The following is a 23497-nucleotide window of genomic DNA, read 5'->3' as shown; positions in this document are numbered from 1 at the left end:
GTCCATAAGGCTGGGCCAGAGTAGGGAAGAGCCCGGAGCAGTGAAGAAGAGGGAGCTCCTTCCACAGGAAGGCACAGGAAAAGGAGAAGGAAATGTGCTTGAGCCTTGCCTCGCAGTTGCATGGAAGCAGGAAGAGGAAAGAAACTTCCCAGCGGGAAAAGGAACTGGTGCAGGGCTGAACTGGGACCATGGAAAGCCATCTGTATTGCAGAATTCCTATGGAGGAAACTTTATCTTCAAAGTGGCTGCAGCTGGAGCCTCTATTTGCTGGGCAGGAGAAAAAGGAGGAAAAAGTACATGGCTACTGGCCATGGGATGTGACAAGGACAGGGAAGCAGTGTGCTCCTTCGTGATCCCCACCCCTAGAACTGGCCTGTTTCCCACAGGCAGAGAAGTGAAGAGCGCTGAGTTCTGTCTTCTCATTGTATGGCACACTCACCTCCCTCATTGTGCTTTGGTTCCCCCAACCATCAAAGGATGAAAAGGTAGGCCTTCCAGAAAAAGAGTCTGAACCTTCCAAAGGCGGCAGGCAGATCTGTGCCTCTTCATAGCTGGCAGAGCTTCACCAATAGGCTTCAGACAGGTTTGCACACAAAGTCACCACGGTAGTTGAGGTGCTGAAGTAACAGGGTATCTGGGAGCAAATACCAGCTCCACCACTTACCTTGAGCCAGTCACTTTACCTCTCTGGGCTTTTCATGTTTCAGGTTTTTTCACCTGAAACACTTGGGCACCAGGAGCTTAGTAAAAGGTACTTATGTTTGTTAGTAACATCACTAAACTCCTCTAAAGCCCATTGTCTCTGTAAAGGGAAATTTGTTACATTAAGATGGTTAAGAGACTTTGTACTATAAGGGGCAAAAACTGGTAGAACGAGTTGAAACTGATTGTGTTTTATTTTCTGTAAATCCCACCCGTGTCATGCCCCTCAGGGTTCAAGCAGGGCTTAAGAATAACTCGGTGGAGACTCTTGTGAGTAAGGGGGATGCTGAATGCCTCCTCCATTCCCAGCATTGGTCTCCTGCTGGGTGTGACTCAGACTGCATAGTGGGCCAGGAAGCAGGGGGTGAGGGTGTCAGAGGTCACTAGGCCCCAAAAAAGAAAATGTTCTATTTCCCAGGTGGGGCCTGTTTTACAACAGATGGGGACATCCCCAGGCTCTAGGAACAACATCCCTCCCTCACCATAAACTAATCCATTCTGGTCAAGTGGAGGATGATTCTTGCCCAAGGCACCAAAAAGCAAAATCCCTCAGGTCTGATGTTTGGGGTCAGCTGGTTTTCTCAGGCCTGCTCCCTTTGTGATGCAGGCTTCGCTTTTTAGCCTTACACCTTCCCTGAGGCCTCCTTGGGGCTCCAGAAAGCTTTCTGCGGTCTTGCAAACAGTTCATTCACCCTATCTGCTAGAGAAGGTCCTGCCTAGAAACTGCAGGATGGGGTGACTTTTGAAGATGGTGTCAAGGCCCTGGGGTTTATGAAATGTTATCTTGGCTGATAAAGGCATCTGCTGTTATTTTTTCCTTTGTTTTCTTTTTTTATCACCTTCAAAGTCACAGATCTCAGATGGTTAGAAAGGACCTGAGTGACCTTCAAACTCAAACCATTCATTTCGCAGTTGAAGAAACTGGCTCAGAGAAGGAAGATGACTTGCCTGAGGTCACACAGCCAGCAAGCAGCAGAGCTGGAACTCAAACCTTGATCTCTTGCCCCTTGGTCCTGTGCTGTCTCTCCTGCTGCATAATATTGATAATCGCTATGGAGCATTTACTGTGTGCCAGGCAATATATTAAGTGCTTTATATGCATTCAATCCTTAAAACCATCCTATGAAATAAATACTACTACTAATCCCATTTATAGCTTTTTTTTTTTTTTTTTTTTTTTTTTTTTTTTTTTTTGAGACAGAGTGTTCTGCCACCCAGGCTAGAGTGCAGTGGCACAATCTCGGCTCACTGCAACCTCCATCCCCCGAGTTCAAGGGATTATCCTGCCTCAGCCTCCTGAGTAGCTGGGATTACAGGCATGTGCCACCATGCCTGGCTAAGTTTTGTATTTTTAGTAGAGAGAGGGTTTCACCATGTTGCCCAAGCTGGTCTCAAACTCCTGACCTCAGGTGATCCGCCCACCTCAGCCTCCCAAAGTGCTGGGATTACAAGCATAAGCCACCATGCCCAGCCTTAATCCCATTTATAGATGAGGAAACAGACTCAGAGAAACAAGTTATGAAGCTTAGGGTCACGGCTAACAAAACGCTGAGCCAGGTTTCAAACCAGATCAGTCTCAAAACCCGGAGCTTGTAATCACTAACACTAATCTAAGGCATAAGACTTCTCTTTGAGGGGCTTAACTTTCAACACCCCAAACCACCTCACAGGTTTCAGGGAACCCATAAGGACTGGAGAGAGAAAGAGGGTGAAACAAAAGGCTCCCAAACGGGTCCCATTCTGATGGGGCTATCCCAAGTTGTCACTTTAGTCCAAGAGCAGCCAAATGAAACACTGTGACCCTATGCTGGGTAATCAGTCAATTCAGAGGCCCCTGGTAGTTTTGAAATATGGCCAAACAGGCAAAGCCATAGGTTAGAGAGTCAAGCCACTGTCACCTGCCTATCAAGACTCATCTTCTTAGAGGTTTCTCCAGCGCCCATCAGTGGGTAATACTGAGGATGTCTGCACATGACCCAGGAGGTGCAAATGACTGAGCTCATTGTGAAAGGAGACAGGGCTGCAGGTGAAGTATGCATATTCATAGAGTATTGGCAAGGCATGAATCAGATTTCTAAGGAGACTGGGCAGAGAGCAGCAGTCATGCTCTCATCCTCTGAGGCAGGGGAACCTGATGACTAACCCCCATCATCAGGCACATTTGCCTTGGGCTGAGTGCCCCAGGTGGCAGAAGCAAAGAAAGAGACAAGGAACTGTTTCACTGGGGTGGCAAGAGATGCCCATCCCTAATGATAAAAGACAATGGCTGACGCTTATCAGGTCTTAACTATACACCAGAGTGGTACTGAATGTTTTGCATGTGTTACCTTATTTGCAAAAACCTCACAACAGTGAAATTATGCCTACTTTACAGATGAAGAAACTGAGGCTCAGAGAGCTCAAAGGACTTGCCCAAGGTCACACAAGTAGTAAAGGGTTGACAGCCAGGATACAGACTCACGTAGACTGGCTCTAAAATCCAAGCTCGATGTGCTCCACCGTGTGTGTGTGTGTGTGTGTGTGTGTGTGTGTGTGTGTGTGTGTGTGAGGGCAGGGAGTCGGCAGTAGAGACTTCTGCATCACCTGAAGGGTGAAATTAGAGAAGTCTGATGGACTCCTCCAACACAAGAGATTTTATGAAACTTGACAACAAAACAATGTTTCCAAACATCTAGTTGCAAGCCAAGGAAAAGTTTTCAAGTAGAAGGGTTTCATCAAGCTTCCCCCACTGGGCTTGTGTACAGGAATATACCTTATTCATTTATCTCCCCAGACTGTGGCATAGCTGCTTGAACTGAGCGCGTCCTCACCAAGTTACCTGAATGACTGCTGAAGCAACATAATGTAGCAGTTCGGCTTTGGAGCCAAACAGCCTGGGTTGAGATCCCAGCTTGGGTCCTCTGGCGCTGCAGGACCTGATCAAGTTTCATAGCTTCTTTAAGTCTCAGCTTCTGCATCTATAAAATAGAAGTGGGCACTCGTAAGGACTGAGTGAAACAGGATAGGTAAAGTATACAGACCCAGGCAGAGAGTTAAGTGCTCAAAAGATGAGAGCTGCTATTATAATTGGTGATGATTAAATAACTCCATACTCATTGAATGGATAAATGAATAACGCATGCGCCTAGCAATGTGACAGCGTGTCCCGAGCACTGGCTGAAAGGGTGAGCAGGGGCAAGTGAGGGGTGGGGAGATTGATGGTGACTTCTGAGCGGTTACCATCCTGAGGGAAGAGCCAGAGGGGCCTGATCTTGACGTAAGATATGGTTCTTAGGCCCCTGCAGGCCACAGTTTCTAAGTCCTTCCTCTTCTCCACTGCTGGACCATAGGGCCCCAAACTGATGGCCTTGAAAAATTCCCTAGCAGGCCAGCGGTGGATTCAGAAAACCCCTCACCTGAATGTTCAAGGCCCAAGGTTGAGCACTTAACCTCTGACCACATGGCCTCTGCCTTCCTAGCGGGGGATACAGGGCCCAGAAAGGCCTCAGCAAAACTCTCCCTCTCCCTACCCTCTCCAGTGATATCAGATCTAAACAAACACCAATGGCAGCCTTTGAAGGAACACTCCTAAGAAACAGGATGGGTTAGGACCTTATGGATTAGTTGTGCCTATCTGAACCTCTCTAAGCAGAGCAGGTCCCGCCCTGCCCTGCCCCACCTCACCCCACCCCACCCTAACCTAGGAAGGCAGCACTGACCCTAGCCACCTACTCACTCCATTCAGCACTGGGGCACCAAGACCCTCTGTCCAAGCCAGACCTTGGCCAATTTTCCTCTGTAGCATTTCAAGGAAATCCTCATCTTAACCCTCCAGGCCCCAGTTTGACCCCTGCAGAGAGGAGGAAATACATTTTCAGTGCTGGTTGCTGTGGGGGTAGTGGGGAGAAATACGTTGTTCTCCACGATGCTGTCTTTTATTTGGAAGTGGGCAGTGTCTTGTTTAATGGCCTCTTTTAAGACAGACCCAGCATAGTGGTTGGGTTGCTGGGGCCTGAGGCACAGGTGAGGGCTCACCTGCGGCCAAGGCAGCTGGGTTCTGTTCTTTCCAACAGGCCTTTTCCTTCCAGGACTGAGGCTGCATTCTCCCCGGCTCCCCTCTCCCTGGCTGCCTCCTGATCTGGCTAGTTCCTGGCAACAGAGGAAGAATCTCAAGACAGCACTCTGGCTGCTGCTTCTTTCTCTGCCTGAGCAGAGGATAAGCCTTCTCTGATTTGTTACTTTTAAATAAAGTTTCTTTTTCCTATTAACAGAAGAAATAATGTCCACAGAAACAAAAATAAAGCAAAAAATCACCACTGACCCCAATATCCATAATGCTCCCTGGGGTGAATTATTGTTTTCTCTATTCATATAAATGGATGTTTAAAAGAGGAATGGACTAATTTACTAAAAGTAGAGTAAACGGAAGACTTAAAAGTAGGGAATCAGACCCAGATTCAAGACTTAGCTCAGAAACTCCCTGAAAATAACCTTAGTAAGTTTCACTCCTGGGCCTCATTTTCCAAATAAAGATAATAGTACTTACATCATAAGGTGGTTGTGAGAATAATATGAGGTCAAACACTAAGCCCAGTGCCTGGAACATTGTAAGGACACATAATTGCTAACAACTGTACTGAAAGCACTGTAAATAACTTCCATGGTACTCAGGAAGCCTCCGTAGCATCCTTTTAAACTGTAGCGGGGCATGCAGCTACATTCAGGTATCTTAATTTACTTCACTGAATCTCCTCTGAAGGGTATTTTTATTAATTCTAATTTTTCAGGATTATAAACAATGCTCTGACGCATATCCTTGTAGGTAACTCTTTGCACACAAAGATTATTTGCTCAGACAAAATTCCTATGAGTGAAATTGCTAGATCAAAGGATGAGCTAAACTTGAAAGCCAAAGCTTGGACGGGCTCACTCTCCTTCCAGCAAGGAGCACGCTTGTTTTCCCTTGCCAATACTGTGATTAGCATTTTCTTTCATCTTTATCAACTGGATAAATGAAAAAAAAAAAAAAAAAAAACTGCTTGTTTGCTTTCAGAGACTTTTATTTTTAGGAAGAGCTTTCAGGGTGACTTTAGACTCCATGATTCCTCATGTCCAAGAAAGCTCCAGGAAGGAATGTAGGTGGTGTTTTTGGAAGAACTGTGATAACAATCTAAAGTACAGAATATAAAAGGGCCTGAGAGCTGCCCTTTTCATGTCCTGCTGCTCTGCAGGCACAACTTCCAGGTCCATCCATGCCTTCAAAGAAGGGCCATATTCTCATGGCCTGGTGCGGTGGCTCATGACTGTAATTCCAGCACTTTGTGAGGCCGAGGCGGGCGGATCACCTGAGGTTGGAAGTTTGAGACCAGCCTGACCAACATGGAGAAACCCCGTCTCTACAAAAAATACAAAATTATTGGGCGTGGCGGCACATGCCTGTAATCCCAGCTACTAGGGAGACTCAGGCAGGAGAATTGCTTGAACCTGGGAGGCGGAGGTTGTGGTGAGCCAAGATCACATCATTGTACTCCAGCCTGGACAACGAGAACGAAACTGCGTCTCCAAAAAAAAAAAAAAAAAAAAGGGTCGTATTCTCTATGTAGGGTGTGTGACCTATCCCTCTGCTTAAGAACATTATAATGAAGCTTTTACTTTAAATGTTGAACGTTCAAATGAAATGCTACAGAATATTTTAATGAGCTTTGAGTGAGTGCCCAGGACAGCACTTCTGTGATCCCTTAGGACCCATAATTATATCTAGGGTGATGCTTTGTCCGAAAAGTCAAGGGTCAATCCAAAGTTCTACATGTAACCAGGGGCACTCTCTCTGAACCTGTCTAACAAATGGGGCCAACCATGCACTCTTGTCCCCTCCTCGGGGGGCAGCTGTATGGATCAGAGGAGACGAAGCACAGGAAAACACTTTGAAAAGAGCTCTGCATCTAGCAGAGACTGTTTCTAAGGGAGGTTGAGGGCTGAACGCTGTGAAGTTAGCTGTGCACTGGGGCTGGAAATGGCAAGTGGCTGAGAGGCCTTTTTTCTAAGCTGGTTGCTCCCTATAACACTAGCTATCTTTTATTGGGTACCTATTTGCCATAGATTTTATGTCAATATCTCATTTAATTTAATCCCCAGGCTGACTCCACTGAAGTATGATGGGAAATTACTTACAGACATGAAGTCATGGGTGCAAAGAGAAGGCACTGGTGCATGATAATAAGAGGGAGCAGAGGAATTCAAACTTTGGAGGTCTTCCCTTGGGTAGTGGTGGGGGGTGGGGTAGAAGGCAATACTTAATTTGCCAAAAATGTCAGTAATGTGTGAGATTATATTCATTCATCCGTTTTTCATTTATTCAACAAACATTTATTGAACACCTATTATGTTGAGACACAGGACAAGTGCTATGTGAGATTTATTTTTCCTTGTATGGTTTCTGCCCTCCAGAAGCTTACAAATCCTATCTGCCTTGCAGATACTATCAACCAACCTATCTGCTTTTCTTCCCTCCCTCCCTCCAGTCTCCCTTCTATTTATCTATCCTAGACCTTGTTCCAGAAAGGGAGTAGGAAGCTTGAAAGGACTATTTCCACAACTTTGGGATCAGGCCAACTTTGGTTTGATTTCATCTGTCACTAAGGGGAGAGCCAGGTGACCTTAGATGTTATATCACCGCTTTGGGACTGTTAACGTCTTCTGTAAAACAGGGATACTTATGGCGGCTACTTCAAGGCCTCTTGAATTACATGATATACATGTCAAGCACTAGAATAGTGTTTGACATATATATCTGTGGACACTGTTATCTAATCCTCACAGCAATCATTTCACTGAGGACAAACTGAGGCAGAAGGAAGCGAAGTTGCTTGTCCAAGGCCTCAGGCAGTCACCCTCAGAGCTGACGTTCTTTAGTAACTTGGCCAACCATGTGACCCCATTTTACAGGTAGGAATGGGATAGAGCATCTACAGCTAGCATTACAACGTTAAGTGCTCAATAAATGATAGTAATTTTAATTGGAAAATCAAAATGAGATCAGATAGCTAAGCTCACTGCTGAGAGCCTGCAAGCCAGACAGCCCCCCGTCTCCATTCCTGTGCCTCCTGGGGATCTCTGGGCAAGGACTCAGTCTTCACTCTCTTCATCCCTGCCCTTGCCCCAGGAAGGATGGGGACACAATGGTCATTTGTCAATGGGAAATTATTTTGGTTTAATGACATTTAAACTGGGGCTTTGTATAGAATTTCTAATTACAAAAGCAATGCAAGTTCAACGTAGCCCATTTGGGGGAAGACAGGGAAAATACTGAAATCCTAGTATTTCAGTGCCCACAGAGAAGCACTGTTGACATATGGGTATATGTTCTTTCAATACTTGAATATAGGTCAACAGATTTGCATTAAGAGTTCCGGATAATTAGAAAGCATTCAAGTGTTAGAAAAGGACAGCTGTCAGCAGGGTCCTCGTGTTCGGCAGCGCGTGTCCCGTCTGGTAAATGGTGCCGTCATTGTTCAGTACACCACTTTCAGACACACAGAGGAGCCCTGCCTCTCAGGACTCACTTACAGTGGCCCTAACTTTTACTGCTCCCCAGCGTGCCACGGAGAAGTGTCATACTCTTTGGGAACAGCGGCTTCTGGACAGGCATGATCGTGGAAATGAGGGGAGGGATGAAGGACTGTGCAATCCTCCAAGAGGGCAGATCATAATGTCTGGAGAAAGAACATCAGTAATCTAGAAAAGCAAATCAAGATGATTTTGATAGGGAACTCCACCCTCATAGTGATTCACTAATCTGGTCTTACAGAGAGGGAAATTGATGCTCTGAGAGGAGACAATTTACTCAGTCACACAGTAAGTGGCCAGAGGCCAGGCAGAACTTGAGCCCAGGGCACTCCCTAACTTAGTCCAGTCCTGCAAGAATGGAATCAGAAAGATGTGGGTTCAAATCTCAATTCTTTAACTTACTAGCTTTTGTTGTTGTTGTTGTTGTTTTCTTTTAAAGAAGCTCACTGTTTGCCCAGGCTGAATGCGGTGGCGCAATTTTGGTTCACTGCAACCCCCGTCTCTCAGGTTCAAGCAATCCTCCTGCCTCAGCCTCCCAAGTAGCTGGGGTTACAGGTATATACCACCATGCCCGGCTAATTTGTTTTCTTAGTAGAGACAGGATTTCACCATGTTGGCTGGGCTGGTCTCAAAACTCCTGATCTCAAATGATCTGCCTGCCTCCTAAAGTGCTGGGATTACTGGCATGAGCCACCGCACCCAGCTAACTTTTGACTTCCAACAAATCATTTAACCTCTGAGTCTCAGTTTCTTCACTTGTGAAATAAGGTTAATACCATCCTCATTAGATTTAAATGAGAATTAAATAAGAAAAAGGCTTTTCTAACAAGTATTGAGTGCTAGATGCCAGGTACAGATAATGTGCTTCACACGCATTATCTCATTTACTCCTCACAATAACCCCATAAAGGGGGAATAGTTTTTATATACACTTTACAGGTGAGGAAACTGAGGCTCAAAGCGCTATAGCCACTTGCCTAACATCATGTAGCTAGTAGGTGGTTGGGCTGAGATTTGAAAGGAGGCCTGTGAGTCTCAGAACAATACTATCTTATCACATAGTTAAGTCTTAGCACAGTGCTTGCAAAATACAAATGCTAACTAAACAGCAGCCCTCATTATTTGCTGTCGTTATTGTGGATATAATTATTATGTTACATGTAATTGGCTGGTCTCTGTTTATGTTTTTTTAAACTTTTTTTTTGTTGTTTTGTTTTTGGAATAGCTGTTCTGTTTTAAAGCTCCTCTGCAGAGGAACCAAGAGCTGTGCTGATCCATGAAGGGGAAGTAGGTGCCAGCCTCATTTAGCCCCACGGGAGCAGGAAGGGGGCAGCAGCAAAGCATGGGGGGCATCTCTTTAAAGGCCTGGCATCTCTGGGTTGTTGGGATGAAGGCCTGGAACAGCACTTGTACCTCCTGCCCAGGAGGTGTAACTCCTATTGAGGGGTCTGGTGACCTTACAAACTGGCTCATGGCATCCCTGCCTACCTAGCCCAGACCACCGGTCCTTCTATCCCATCCAGGATACTTCTGTGGCCTTCCTGTGTGTGGAGACATAGAAGCCCTCTGCCTTGTGATTTGGGTCTCTGCTGATCTCTGAAGATGGGCACAGGTGATGAAAGAGGCAAGACCTAGAGGCAGAGGGAGAGGACCCATTTTTAAAAGCCTAGCGAGCACAGACATGCCACCTGGAATCCCAGCCTCCCCTAAGCCCAGCCAGCATGAGTCACCCACAGCCCTTCACCTGTGGGTTGCAACACGGCTGACAGAAACTCCACAGCCTTCCAAGAGGTGGGCAGACAGGTACATACAGAGGAGTGTGCCATCCTTTGGACTGCAATAAGTTTTGCAGTTACAGTTGGCACCCAATAGCCCTTCGGCCACCAATAACCTCTGTGAAGCGGTTGGGTACCCAGGCTCCGCTCTTGGATTAAATCCCAGCTCTAGCTCTACCACTGCCTAGCTCTGCAGCTTGAGTAGTTTACTTCAGTATTCTGTACTGCAGTTTCCTCATCTATAAAATGGAGATATCAAAAGTGTCTTTCTCCCAGGGTTGCTGTAAGGATTAGGTGAGACAATGCATGCAAAGGCTTGGCACAATGCCCAGCCTGGTGCCTGTGGTATATGAAGCACCTACTAGGTGCTAGACACTGGAGATTCCACAGTGAGCAAAACAAAGTCTTTGCTCTTATGGAGTTTACATTCCAGAGGAAGGGAAGAAAAACAATAAACAATTAGAAAAATATCATAGGTCATATTACATTATATCATAAGTCAAAAGGGCTCTGCAGAGAACAAACAGTAGTGTGATCCAGAGTGACTGAATGTCTACTTTATTAACAAGGGTGACTGAAGAGAGCTGTTCTGAGGAGGTGGCTTTATTAGCAGTTATTTACTATTATTTATTAGGGTCCCCTGGGCTTCCCCCAACACAGCCTCCAGGGAGAAACCAACCTCCGGGAGTTCTCAAACCCAGTACCCCCTCTCCACAGCCCTGACCCCACCCCAAGAGGGCTCCTTTGAATTCCCACTTTACCCTGAAAAACCTCCATAAATTGGCAGGAGTAGCTGAAACCTCATTTGCCGTTCCCAGAGAAGAGAGAGGAGTGGGCCAAGTTGAGGTTCCCAGGAAGATAGAGCAAAGAGATAATTTGCCAAAAGGGGAAGGGTGGGGGAGGGGAGAATTGAAAGAGAGAGGGAAACAAAGATGCCAAGATCTCTGGCTTAGATTTAATTTCAAACTAATCCTGGAAGAAGCTCTTTAAAAAGCTCTAACATTCTCCTGTTTGTGTTTGTGGATATTCTGGGGTTTACCAAGCTTGTTCTTCATAGAAGACAGCTCACAGCAATTACTCCACAATTACTTCATCTATCAGGCATTGAATTTCTCCCAAGTTCCCCATACAGAACGAAGCACTTGGCACCTGTGAAATGACCAGCTGGCTGAGGCTTCGGAGGTGCCTTCAACTTTTCTATCCCTTCTGTGCTAAGCAGAGGTATGTGGCTTGCCCACACCCCCTTCACACCCAATAAAAGCCTGGTCTCCTTTACTCCCCCACCCCCTGCCACCAACACACATCCCCCCCAGATAAACTCTTGTTTAACTCTTGTAAACTCCTCTAGAACAGTAACCCTGTTTTTCTGGCCTCAGTTTCTCCAGAACCCAGAGTAGGGTCTGGCACACAACAGGTGCTCAATGGATGTCTGCTGAATTGAGGCCACTGACTTCAGCCCAAGGGGCAGCCAGACTTGGAGTGAGATGACCGCAGATTGGATCTGGGCTGGGACCTCGCTAGCTGTGCCCTTGGGCAAGGTGCTTTGCCTCTCTGGCCTCCGTTTCCTCCTTCATCTGTAAAATGTGTGTTGAAGAGGAAGGGGGAAGCGATAATAAATCTATCACAGTGGGTTACTCTAAGAACCAAAAGAAGTCACTTGAGTAACTGTAAAAGATTATTCATAAGTATTATCTTAAAGGGGAAACCGAAAAAAAGGGAACATATACAAAGATCTACCTGGGAAAAGTTGCTCTCTCCTTTGAGAATTCCCCAGTGGTACAGAAGGAGGGGGCAAAGAAATGTGCGGGTGGGGATGTTTCTGGGTATCTGGGACCACTAGAAACAGGAATCAAGTTTTCCTTTAAGCCAGGTTATCTGTTTGTCCCTGTACTTTTCCTCTAGTTATCTTGCTTCTTTCCAACATTTTTTTCTCCATCCCTCCTCCCTCATCTCCACCCCCCACCCCCTCACCAAGGAAGGAATTGGCCAGCTCCACCCAGCCAGTCCCCCATAGCTCCGCCCTCCTCGGCGGGCTAAGAGTTAACAGCTGCACCTGTTGAGGTATACCTCCAGTCGCGGGCACCTGTACCTGTAGCCAATCAGCGCCAGCGCTGCTGGGAACCTACCTGTCAGCAAAATCTCGACACCCAAACCTCAACATAAATCAAACACTTCCCTGGGCAGAGAATGTCTGTGTCAGGCAAGAATTAGAGACAAGCGGTCAGCAGAACCTCAGTGCTGATCGTCGGAGCCTGGGAGCAGGAAGATGTCGAATGAACTTGAGTGAGTAAACATCGGTGGATACCTGCCGCTCTCGGGGCGTGGAGGCTGGATGGGGTTTCCTGGAGGGGGAAGAGCGGGGAGGCCGGCACCGGGATTCACAGAGCAATTTGTAAGGGTAAATGAATGGGCTGACGATCTTACTTTGGCGTGTCAAGGCAAGCCCCAGTCTCAAGCTAGAGGTGAGTGTTTCCCTGGGAAAATAGTTTTTCTCATTCTCTTTGCTGAGCAGTTTCGAGCCAGGCAGGGAAACACAAGACTGAAACTGTGAAGGTTTCTGGCACCACTTTTTGATCCTCTGAAGGGGCCTTGGAAATCAGACAATCCCAGTCCCATCGAGGCTTTCTATCTTCTTGCCAAAAGGAACTTCTTTGAGGTAGTTCTAAGAGCTGTCTTAGGCAGAGCTGAGTTTCTCTAAAGGGACTTGTTTAGTGGGCTGGAACAGTCCCAAGTGGGAAGGTTACAGTGTGGTGGTTAAGCATGTGTACTCTCTGTAGTGGGCTTGACCTAAGTTCAAATCCAGGCTCTGTCCCTGGGTGATCTCAGTTTTTCTGGGCTTCATTTTCCTCATCTGGAAAACAGGTACAAGAATGCCTTGTAGAATTCTTGAAAGAGTTAAGTGTGATAAATGCTGTAAAATGCTTAGCGTAAAGCTATGGTCTAAAGATGCGTTCAGTAAAATGTGGTTCATCTTATTCAGAGGCAGTTCTAAGGCTGGGGAAGCTGAGAAGGGATTTTTGGTAGGTCACCTCTGTGGGCTGGCAGGATGCATGTGCTTTCCTGCCCACATCTGAGATTTAAGATCCTGACTGACTTATGCTCATCTTCACCATGGTGTCCTTCTTAGGGTCCAGACCTTAGAGAAGGTAGGATGAGGCTGGGATCTGGACTGCTTTAGATTGGGTTCAGGTTGCTGGCAGGAGAAGCCGGAACCCTTTAAACATAGGCTCTCCTTTTCCTGCCACCCTCAGAGGTGAGTGGGCAGAGGCAAGGATTGTACCATCTTTTTCCTAACTGCTCCTCAACAGACTGTTTTAAGAACTTGAAGATCTGTGGGCAGAGCAGTGCCAGGTTCTGATTGCAGACAGGATTCTATGTTCTAGCGAGCCCTTCAGCTCTTCACGTTCACAGCACAATCACTTGGTTTAACAGGCACATTTCTTTCGAATGAATTTCCCGGGGTTGACAATGTATTGACAATTGGACCACAATGAGAATAAGAGCAGGAGCATTGGTGCTGACACCTGGGTTCAAGTCCCAGCTCCAGCACTTACAGCTGTGTGATGTTGAGCAAGTCACTTGTTCCTCACCTGTAAATTGTGGCCAACAGTAGTATCCACCTCATGGGGTTGTTAGGGGATTTGACAACTTTAGAATAGTGATTGCTTTTAAGGCTGGTGGAGAACATGCTAGTAACACCATTGTTCCTTCATGTAGAAATAACCAATCAATGAGCATTCCCGAACCTCTTGTTATTTTTCCATACTTTGAACACACAGAAAAATCTTTGAGATGTGTCTCCATCCCACTTAAATTTGCTGGCTAAAACTGCGGAGGCTACAGAATCTATTCATTGCTGTACGTTAGGGGGTATGTGTTCCGAAGCTGGGTTACTTGAACAGAAAGGTTTCCTGCTTTTCTCCTCCCTAATGGTTTGAAGTCAGATCCGCTGACAGTTGAGGCTTCTCAGTTTGGGGTGGGGTGAGGGAAAGCCAGTTGCCTGCTGAGTAATTGCAGGCGGACTCCAAGCCACCATTTGAGATTACAATGGCAGAGCCTGGGGGCTCGGCTGCCCCTACTGATAAGGGGAGGACACCCCGTGCTTGGCTTGCAAGTTCTGAGCTGCTGTTGCTGCTGCGGCCTCGGCATTCTCCTAAAAAGTGCCAAGAGGACTGGCCATAGCTTACAGCTTGGGCCCTCACGGAATGGCCAACTCTGGCCAGGCCTTGATATAGTGGAAAAAGTGAGACTTGCCTGTCACTCTAAATTCTGCCACTTACCAACAGCAGGATCCTGGTGAATTTGTTTGTCCTCCCTGACTCTCAGTCTGCTCATTTGTCTGTAACACCTACCTGGCAGGAACAACTGTGAGCTCCCCAGTGTGGACCGGGAGCGCCATCCGCGCCCGCCCGGTGGGCAGGCCCCGGGTGTAAGGCGGCACTTCGAAGGCTGGCCCCTGAGAAGCATGGAGGCCCCGGCGGTGTAGTTAGAAACCAGCTGGCGGTGGTTGGCGGGTGCTGAGCGCCGGGCCTTTCATGTGGTCGCAGCGCTCTGGGTGCCTGGAGCCCGCAGCCCTGGGCAGCCCCGGGCTACAGCAGGGCGCAAAGGATCCTGGGCTGCGGCCGACGGCGCCGGAAGTCGCTGCCGACCGCCCGGGTATCGCGGGAAAACAGCTAGAGCCCGCGAGGTGGCTGCCGTCGGGTTTTCCTGAAGGTGCGTCGGGGCCCCGGGGAATTGGAGCCGCTGGCGACCTCGCTGGTGACCTCCTGTTCCCCGCTGGAGCGCCTGCCATCCCCCGGCCCTCCAGGCAGGCCCCGTTGACAGCCCAGTAGAGTTTCGCCGCAAAGGGGCTTGGCACACAGTAGGTCTAAGGCACCGAGGCCGGAACGTCCCCCGCAGCCTCGCTTCGTGCTCTCTGGGCCCCACCGCCGCCGCCTGGAGTCTCCCCCCAGCCTAGCAGAGGCGCGACTCGGTTGGGGGATGGGGCCGAGAAGCGTCGCAGTCCTGACCGCGGCCGCCGCCGCCGGTCTATCTGATCTCCAGGAGCGCCGGCTCCAGACTGCCTGGAGCGCTGAAAGAGTTAACCAGGAACGCCTCCCCGCTGTGGTTTTGTGGTCGAAACCATGATTGCCAGGAGCAAATTTTTGTCGTGCACGAGGTGTGTTATTAAAAGTCGGAGCTACGCTGCTGCTGAATGAAAAGTTAAAAGCCCTCTTTGAGTTCGGGCTATAAAACTGGCGGACTGGGCCGAGAGGCTTGAGCCAACCCTAACGGCGGCGGCCCGGGCTGCGCGGGGGTCCTGCGGCTCCACCAGCTGCTGAGAGCGGACAGGCGCCCGGACCCAGGCCAGGGGCAGGCCGCGCAGTCCCAGCAGTGAGTGGCCGCAGCCAGGCGGTCTGCAGAGCTCCCACTGAACCACCGGAGGAGTGAAGAGGGGCAACAGGGCTGAAACCCAAATGGGATCATCCAGCTTTCTCTTATGTTAGAACAAAAATGACAGCCAACATTTATGGAGCGCTGACTCCGCATCTGACATTGTGTCGAGTCCTTGATAAATACACGCTCTTCTTTAACCCTCCCAACGAACTAATGAGGGATGGGAGTGTAAATGCAGTTTTGCCGAAGAGGGGACCCAGACTTGGTTCAGGTTTGCCCAAGGTTTCACGGAAGCACTGGGATTATAACCGCGTCTTAGCCGAGCAGCCATAAGCCACCCTGCTTCCTCTGTGCTTAGACTCTGAAAAGAAGGCAAAGAAATACGCCAAACTGTTAAGAGTGGTTATTTCTGAGCAGAAGAATGTGGATGAATTCCATTCTTCCTATTTTTCTGTAGGTTCCACATTTTATGTATTTGTTGTATTTTACAAACCTATGTTACCTTTGGAATTGTTAGGGGGAAGAGGGAGTCATTATTTTGAAAGAACACCTAGAACAGTGTTCTCAAACTGTGGCCCGTGGGCCATCATCATCATCATCATCACCACCACCACCTGGGAACTAGTTAAAAATACAAATTCTCAGCCCCACCCTAGACCTACTGAATCAGAAACTGGGGGTACGGCTCAGCGTTATGTGTTTTCACAGGCCCTCCAGGTGATTCTGATGCGTGTCCAAGTTGTAAAACTGTTGGCCTGGGAGACCAGGCAGAGGACTGGGAAGCAGGAGGTTCCCAAATCCACTACTGACCTGCAGTGTTGTTGCTGAGTCAGCAGGCTGAGAGCTTAGTTCTAAGATCACACCTGTGTTTAAAGCCCAGGTCTGCCACCTATAGATTGGGTGGCTTGGATGAGCTCCTTAACCTGTCAGTTTTTGCGCATATAAAACGATGATAAAAATAGCCGGGCGCGGTGGCTCAAGCCTGTAATCCTAGCACTTTGGGAGGCCGAGACGGGTTGATCACGAGGTCAGGAGATCGAGACCATCCTGGCTAACACGGTGAAACCCCGTCTCTACTAAGAAATACAAAAAACTAGCCGGGCGAGGTGGCGGGCGCCTGTAGTCCCAGCTACTCGGGAGGCTGAGGCCGGAGAATGGCGTGAACCCGGGAGGCGGAGCTTGCAGTGAGCTGAGATCCGGCCACTGCACTCCAGGCTGAGCTACAGAGGGAGACTCCGTCTCAAAAAAAAAAAAAAAAACAAAAAACAAAAAAAAAAACAAAAAAAAAAACCACCTCACAAGGCATGTATGAGAATAAAAAGGCACAAGGCCTGACTCTTAAATGATTGAGTTCCTTTCCCTCTCTTGCCTTCCCTCCTCTCTCTGGAACTCACCGTTCCCATCTAAAATGCAGCAAATAATCCTGGCTGGCTGCCTCCCCACTCTCTATTCCTTTTGCCTCCTAAAAAGGTTAGAACAACTGACCTAGTGAAAGTCTTGAAGGGAAATTATCTCACCGTTATTTGGTGCTATTTTGCTAGGCTTCCAGAAGGTCAGCAAGAATTGGGAACTTCCAGGGCAGGGACTGAAAGGGGACAGAACAGTGTAGCCACATGAATGGCAGTGGCCTTCACCTTTTTGTCCTCAGCACCCAGTACGTGGCCATTTACAGAGTAATCCTCAGTAAATGTTTGTGAGTGAATAAGTGAAGGGATGCGGCACCCCGGGGTTTAGAGGTGGATTTCAACTTCTTTCACACCTCAATTGAACAATAGATGGGGGCGGGGGGCGCGGTAAGGAAAATTAGATAAGACACCAAGAGGAGAATATAGCACGAAGGAAAAATTCCCATACAGAGAAGAATTTTTAAAAGCGAAGAAAGAGAGTTTCTGCTATAAGTAGGAAAGGGCACCTAGATAATTTACGTGCAACTAAAAGTGTCCGCTGGAGCCTGACCACCGTCAGCTTGCCCGCCTGGCTCCTGACGATGAAGCTGGTAGTACGTGTTCCTCTTAAATGGAAATCTGTAAGCATCAGGTCTGATTCTGCCAGCTAGGAAGAGGTATCCCAATTCATAGGCTGGAGAAAGGCTGTGAGTTGTGCAATTTGCTGGGGACTGCCCTACAATGTATTAGTAATAATAATAAAAATAGTTCACATAATTAGGTGCTGGCACTATGCTGATTGCTTTACCTGCATTATCTCATTGCATCTTCCAACAGTAATACTTCACAAAGTTGTAAAAACATAAGACAATGATTAGAAGTTGTTGTCAGCCAGCACCTGGTACTTGGTAATCCCTCAGTGAACGGTAGCTCTCATAATAATTCTGTGAGGTTCGCATTCTCATCGCCTCACATTTTACAGGTAAGAAAACAGGCACAGAGATGTCAGGTTGCTTGCTTGAAGTCACACAGTAAGTAGCAGAGCTGGACCTGGAACCCAGGTCTGCGAAACTCTGGGCCCACTCCCGTAACAATGAGTTCATACTGCCTCATTCAAACTGGAGTCATTACAGAGCCATGCCCTACACTCTGCCATTTCCCCACTGAGGCCCCTAAATGAGCCCCCAGCCCATGTGACAAGGCACATTTCACAATCTGTACACCCAGAAAACCAGATGGGCCACTGGCAGGCACGAGAACCCTGGGGCACCCCTGTTGTGCCCAGGGAACATCGTGTGTGGGGCTGACTGAAAATGATTCCTCTGTGAGCAGTTGTGTCAGGGCCTCCCTCTGGGTGATTAGAGAGTGATTGATCACCGTTAATGAGGTTGGGTGGCTCATGGGAGGATTTAGCAAGTCATTGACTGGGAGTATCTGGGTGTCAACACCCAGCTCAGGCGGCCCCTGGGACTCTTCCTCCTCTGGCCGAAGGGAAGTGGGGTCTAGCCCGCTGGATCTGTCCTGTGCCACACACCTCCTTTGGTGGAACTTGAGACCACCTCCTTTGGTGTTGGGTTTTCTTCCCACCTTCTGGAAAATGGAGTACTTTCTTTTCCGTAGCTTAACTATGGAGTCCCATCCTGCCGTATGCTTCATGTCCTTAGGCAGGTCCCTCTCTGGAACTAGATCTGTGAGGTCTCTCTGCATCCTCAATTGCTAGGATTCTAACAGAAGGAAATGACACCAAAAGTTCTCAACTAATGGCTGAGACGGCATTTCCTTGGCCTTATTGGGGGTTTTAAGTAGCTCAGCCAGAAAGCAGTGGGCATTTTGAGTCAGAAGAGACTTGTTGGGATGAAAACCCACTTTACCACTCTAGACTTTCACCATCCTGGTGCCCAGAATGAGGCATGTTGGAGCCATGAAGGCTGAGGCTGACTGGACATGGAGCAGCTGGCACCACACCCCTGTTGTGCTGAGAGCCAGTGAACTGGGGAAAGGTCCTATCCCCCCCTCCCAGAGCAGGGGCCCTGGCAATTTGCACTTCCCCACAGACTGGACGGGAGGCCTCAGGAAGTGAGGCCTGTCAGGTAGACCCCTGAGCTCCTCTCTCTTGATCTTGTTGCCAACTCTCTCCTAAATGGAGAAGAAGCCAGACGGGAGACTCTGAGGAGGCGGCTCTGTGAAGGTTCTGGATGCTGGGAGCCAGAGACCTCAGTTCTACGCCTGATGCCTTGAGGTACCAGCTGGGTGGCCTTAGGCAAACCAGTGGCCCTCTCCATGGCTCAGTTTTTCCTCAAACGAGGACAGTCATACCTTCCCTCCCTCCCTGACAAGGGCGTTGCAGGATCAGAGGTGATGACAGATGTGTGAGCACATTGAAAAATATAACACTATGCAAATGTGAGGGATTATCAAATCTTGGATTTCCTCCTTAGTGGGCTGGCTTTCCTTAAAACAAGGTGGCATATGCAAAGCACCTGGCACACAGTAGGCGGACAAGCTCTGGGAGCTGTCCCAGGCTGATGCCTTTGATCTTGCCTTTCCTTTCATCTGGAAGGTCCAAGGTCCTCCCAACTCATCTCCATTCTCCCTCTTCCCCTCCACCCCTCTTCTCAACCAACATCCGTCACTCCCTTGGGTTGAGGCAGGTCAGAAGTCCTCTTGTTTCTTTTTCTTCATAGCTCTCCTCACCTATCTAATGTTAACTGCTTGTTTTTGTGGTCATGTGTGTCTTGCTGCCACTAAAATGCAACCTCCATGTCAGCAGGGATGACCTCCTTATCTTTTCTCCCAGGACAGGTTCTGGCACATAGTAGTTACTTGATAAATATTTGTTGAAAATGAGGGATGGATGGTTACATGGATGGATGCCACCCAGGTTTATTGCTTTTTAAATCTCTCCTACATCCCTTCATGGAAAGTAGTGGTTTTTTCCTTCTTGGAAAAGTGCTAGCCATGGAGTTCCCAGGCCAGACCCTAGAAGTCCTGGCTTCAGTCATCCAGTCCCCTGCAACAGATCACCTCACATCTCTGTTGTATATTTCCTGGTCTGTAAAGTAGGGATAATAACACATCACATATGTCGGGAGGCTCTGTGAGATAATGGAAGTTGGGCAAGGTGTTATTACACTATCTCTTTTGTTTCTTTTGAACAGAACCCCATTCACAGACAGGAGGCTGGTGGGGGGATGATAAGAACCTCAGGCAGAGTCTCCCCTTTACTCCCATTTGGAGGTTCTGGGATGATGATGGTGATGATGGCTATTATTAACTGAGCAATTATTCTCTGGCAGGCTCTAGGCTAAACACATTTCTTACCTTAATGTACTTCATTCTCCTAACAACCCATGAGACAAACCCTACTCTAAACTAGCCACCCCTAATGACTCTCCATTATCTTACTATGTTAATTTTCTTCACAGCACTTATTACTAACTAAAAATAACTAATTTACCTACTTGTTTATGGTCTGTCTTCCCCAATTAGACTGTAAGTTCCATGGAAACAGAGACTTATCTGTCTCATTTTAGTTGATTCCCAGTGCCCAGAAGAGTCCCTGACTGGCACATAGAAGACACTCAGTAGACCCATTTAACAGATGAGGAAATAGAAGGGCTAAGTGCCTTACCCAAGGACATGTAGTTAACACACCCATACACTGTGACCCTGGTGCTGCCTCCTTCTATGGTGGTGCAGGTTCTGGTGTGCTGTATCTGGTAGAGATCTGATGGCAGGCTGTCCATGGCAGGTCTTCCCTCCTCCCTCATTTCCTTTTCACTTTCTGATAGTTTAGTTCAGTCTTGGACAGGGACACCAACAGAGAATCTGTGGAGGCCCTGGGGAAGCTGACCTCATAGGTTGGGAGTCCCCTGGTTTCCTTCCTTTCTTCTGGCCCTGTCACCCGTGAGTAGGACTCACTCCTTCTTAGAACTCTTTTCACATTGATCCAGTATCAGCTCCTGGGACGACTTTTTTTTTTTTTTTTTCCTCTCTCTCACCTCCTGGCTCCTCAATACTCATTTGTAATCTTTAAGAGAGCAGAGAGTAGACAGCCAAAAGTTCTTGGATTTTAGGATTCAGCACACAAGTCAATACTAACCTTATCCATTAAGACTTTCTAGAAGCCAAATGCTTAGTTCTAGAACATGAGGTTATTGGTGGCAGGAGCAGGTATGGGAACCAGGACACTGGGACTCCCAGCCCCTGACCAGAAACTCTTATAGTCATCATCTTGCCACCTTCCTCCTGCCTTGTGTGGGTGGGAAATTCCTTTCTGCCTTGCAGCAGAGAATTAGTTCAATGTGTTTTGAGAAGGAAAATTTCCAGAATAGGAAAGGCATCTGGAGAAGAGACTAGCACAGGGGTTGAGCGCTATACTGTGTAGTCTGACAGCTCCAAGTTCAAGCTGAGCCTCCGTCACTTATTGGCTGAGTGACCTTGAGCAGGTGATGTCACCTATTTGAGTCTCAGTTTCCCCTTCTATAAAAGGAGATGATAATTCCTGTCTCTCGGGGCTATTGTGTGGAGTAGATGAGATGACACACAAAAACAGATGGCACTGTGTTTGCCAGTGGTAAGTGTTTAAAGTACAGAAGCTGCTGTTTATCAAGGAATCAGACTTTGAGATCCCAACAGGATAGACTGGAGACCTTATAGGCCAGGAGATCCACCCAGGTGAATAGCAGACATTGTTCTTTTGTTTCGGTGTTACTTTATTGTTGTCTTCTAAAATTTATCTTTTTTAAAGGGCAAGATAACTCAGCATCAAAGCTGATAATGGTCAACCCCTAGAGTCAGCAGATTGGGGCTCCAGGGCCAGACCTGCCACTGACTTGCAGAGTAACCATGTCTTCTACTACTTTGCAGCCCCTCCATGTCTCACCCCAAGCTGACCTGGAACGCAGTGATGGCTTGCATGAATTGCACACTTGTTTTGTGCCAGGCACAGTTTTAAGCATTTTTCTTGTGCTGATGCATTATCCTCATTATGTTAGTGGAGGGTGCTTTTATTAGATTTGTTTACAAATGAGGAACACTGCTAAGCACTGGTGGTCCTCACTGACCCAGGGGGTGGGATCGATCAGGCATTTCCCTGCTTTTCCCATGCCTCGTTGGTTGGGAGTTTCCATTAGCTCAGGGTTGGGCAGACAGTGAGGGTGGTCACCCTGGACTTGCTCAGTAAACTCCTCTAAACTCCAGGCCCAGGAGGCAATGAGGGGCCTTTTCGCACCTCTCCTTGAGGCCCCTTGATTTATAGCAACAGAAACTCAGGGTGTGCCTCCCGCACCCCTAGAACAGGAAAGTTTCTGTCATTTCTCTTTCCTGTGTGACAGCTCCACCTCCCTTCCTCTCAGAGCCCAACTCCTCACACCTCGGGGCCGGTGGGATGGGAGACACTGTCCTGGATGAAGCCGCTGGGAGAGCTGCCGCCTCCTGTGTGCTGAGGTATGGCCTGGCCGGCTGTTCCCACTGCAGTCTGAGGATATGGGCCCGAGTGGCCTGGCAGCAGGAGGGTACTTCATGCACCTGATTATAGGGGTCTCTGCCCACCCACTAGTCTGCCGCTGTGCCGCAATTTTACCACAAACACATTTTTCTGCTGTGATAAAGACTGTGCCCCTGCATCAACGGAAAAGCAGTGCGGCCGAGTGGCAAGTGTGTGCCTTTGTGCTCGATAAGGCTGAGTTGAAATCCTGGTTGTCTCATGGACCAGCTGGATGATCTTGGACATTTTCTTGTTCTCTGCAAGACACAGGTTCCTTTACCTTAACAGACGCAAATGATCCTTACCTTGTACTGTCCTTGTAAGAAGCAGGGCTAAGGAACACAGAACATTCATATGCATCATAGTAAGTGGCAGCCGGCCTTGTTCTTAGGTTCCTAACAAGGGAGATTTTGCCTGGCCCATGTAGAAAGGGAGGCACTGGGAAACTAGGAGACCAGTCAGTGCCCACTTCATCACTGGGGCTCTCTCTTCATAGCCTGGACCATCCCATCTTCATATACTCTTTGCTCTAAATGGAACACAACCAGAACTTTTCTGCTTCTATGCCTTTGTTTGTGGTTAAGAGCACGTGCAGTAACTAGTGATTCCTCAAAATGTGGTCCCCAGCCTACCAGCATCAGCAGCACCAGGGAAGTTGCTAGAAATGCACATTCTCAGCCACCTGGAGCCAGTGAATCAGACACCCCGGGGGTGGGGCCCAGTAATCTGTGTGTTTTTAATTAATTTTTAAATAAAGGACACATAATAATTGTACATATTTATGGAGTACAGTGTAAGATTTCAATGCACGTTTACATTGTATAATGACCAAATCAGGATAATTGCCATATTTATCACTTTAAATATTTATCATTTCTTTGGGATGATAACATTACAAATCTACTCTTCTAGGTATCCTAGAAGAGTACACTACATTGTTCTTTGCTGTAGTCACCCTGCTGTGAAAAGCGATCTGTGTTTTAACAAGCCTTCCAAGTCATTCTCATGCAGCTAAAGTTTGAGAACATTATTCTGTACCATTGCATCACCCTGAAGGAGCTTGAATCCCCTCTGGGCCACTCACTTACTGGGACCTTGGACAACTCTCAACTTATCTGAGCTTCAGTTTCCTCCACTGTATAATAGGAATAATAATAGTATCTGCCTTGCAGGGTTGTTTCAAGTAACATGGTAATTTATGAAATGTGCTTAGCTAGTGCCTAACA

General features: G+C 47.8%; 1 protein-coding gene and 1 long non-coding RNA gene across 3 annotated transcripts in view; one reads left to right on the top strand and one right to left on the bottom strand.

Moving 5' to 3' along the window:
- The window catches only part of LOC105494449 (uncharacterized), a 28046-nt gene extending 13446 nt beyond the window's left edge, over nt 1-14600 (bottom strand). The window contains exons 1-2 of the long non-coding RNA XR_011624794.1: nt 14375-14600; nt 3521-3659 (exon numbers count right to left, since the gene is read on the bottom strand). This is a non-coding gene — a long non-coding RNA (uncharacterized lncRNA). The remainder of the gene's footprint in view (nt 1-3520; nt 3660-14374) is intronic.
- Nucleotides 11839-23497, top strand: part of LOC105494448 (grainyhead like transcription factor 3) — a 38485-nt gene continuing 26826 nt past the window's right edge. Inside the window, exon 1 of one of the 2 annotated variants that reach the window (XM_011762860.3) lies at nt 11839-12305. In XM_011762860.3, coding sequence (XP_011761162.1) covers nt 12289-12305 — 17 coding nt within the window. In that variant the 5' untranslated portion in view covers nt 11839-12288. Of the gene's footprint in view, nt 12306-14771; nt 15852-23497 lie in introns of those variants that run through there. The other variant, XM_011762859.2, reaches the window with a different exon arrangement.

The sequence above is a fragment of the Macaca nemestrina genome, chromosome 1, assembly GCF_043159975.1.
Source record: "Macaca nemestrina isolate mMacNem1 chromosome 1, mMacNem.hap1, whole genome shotgun sequence".
In the NCBI taxonomy this organism is placed as follows: domain Eukaryota; kingdom Metazoa; phylum Chordata; class Mammalia; order Primates; family Cercopithecidae; genus Macaca; species Macaca nemestrina.
This window is presented reverse-complemented; position numbering and strand designations above follow the sequence as displayed.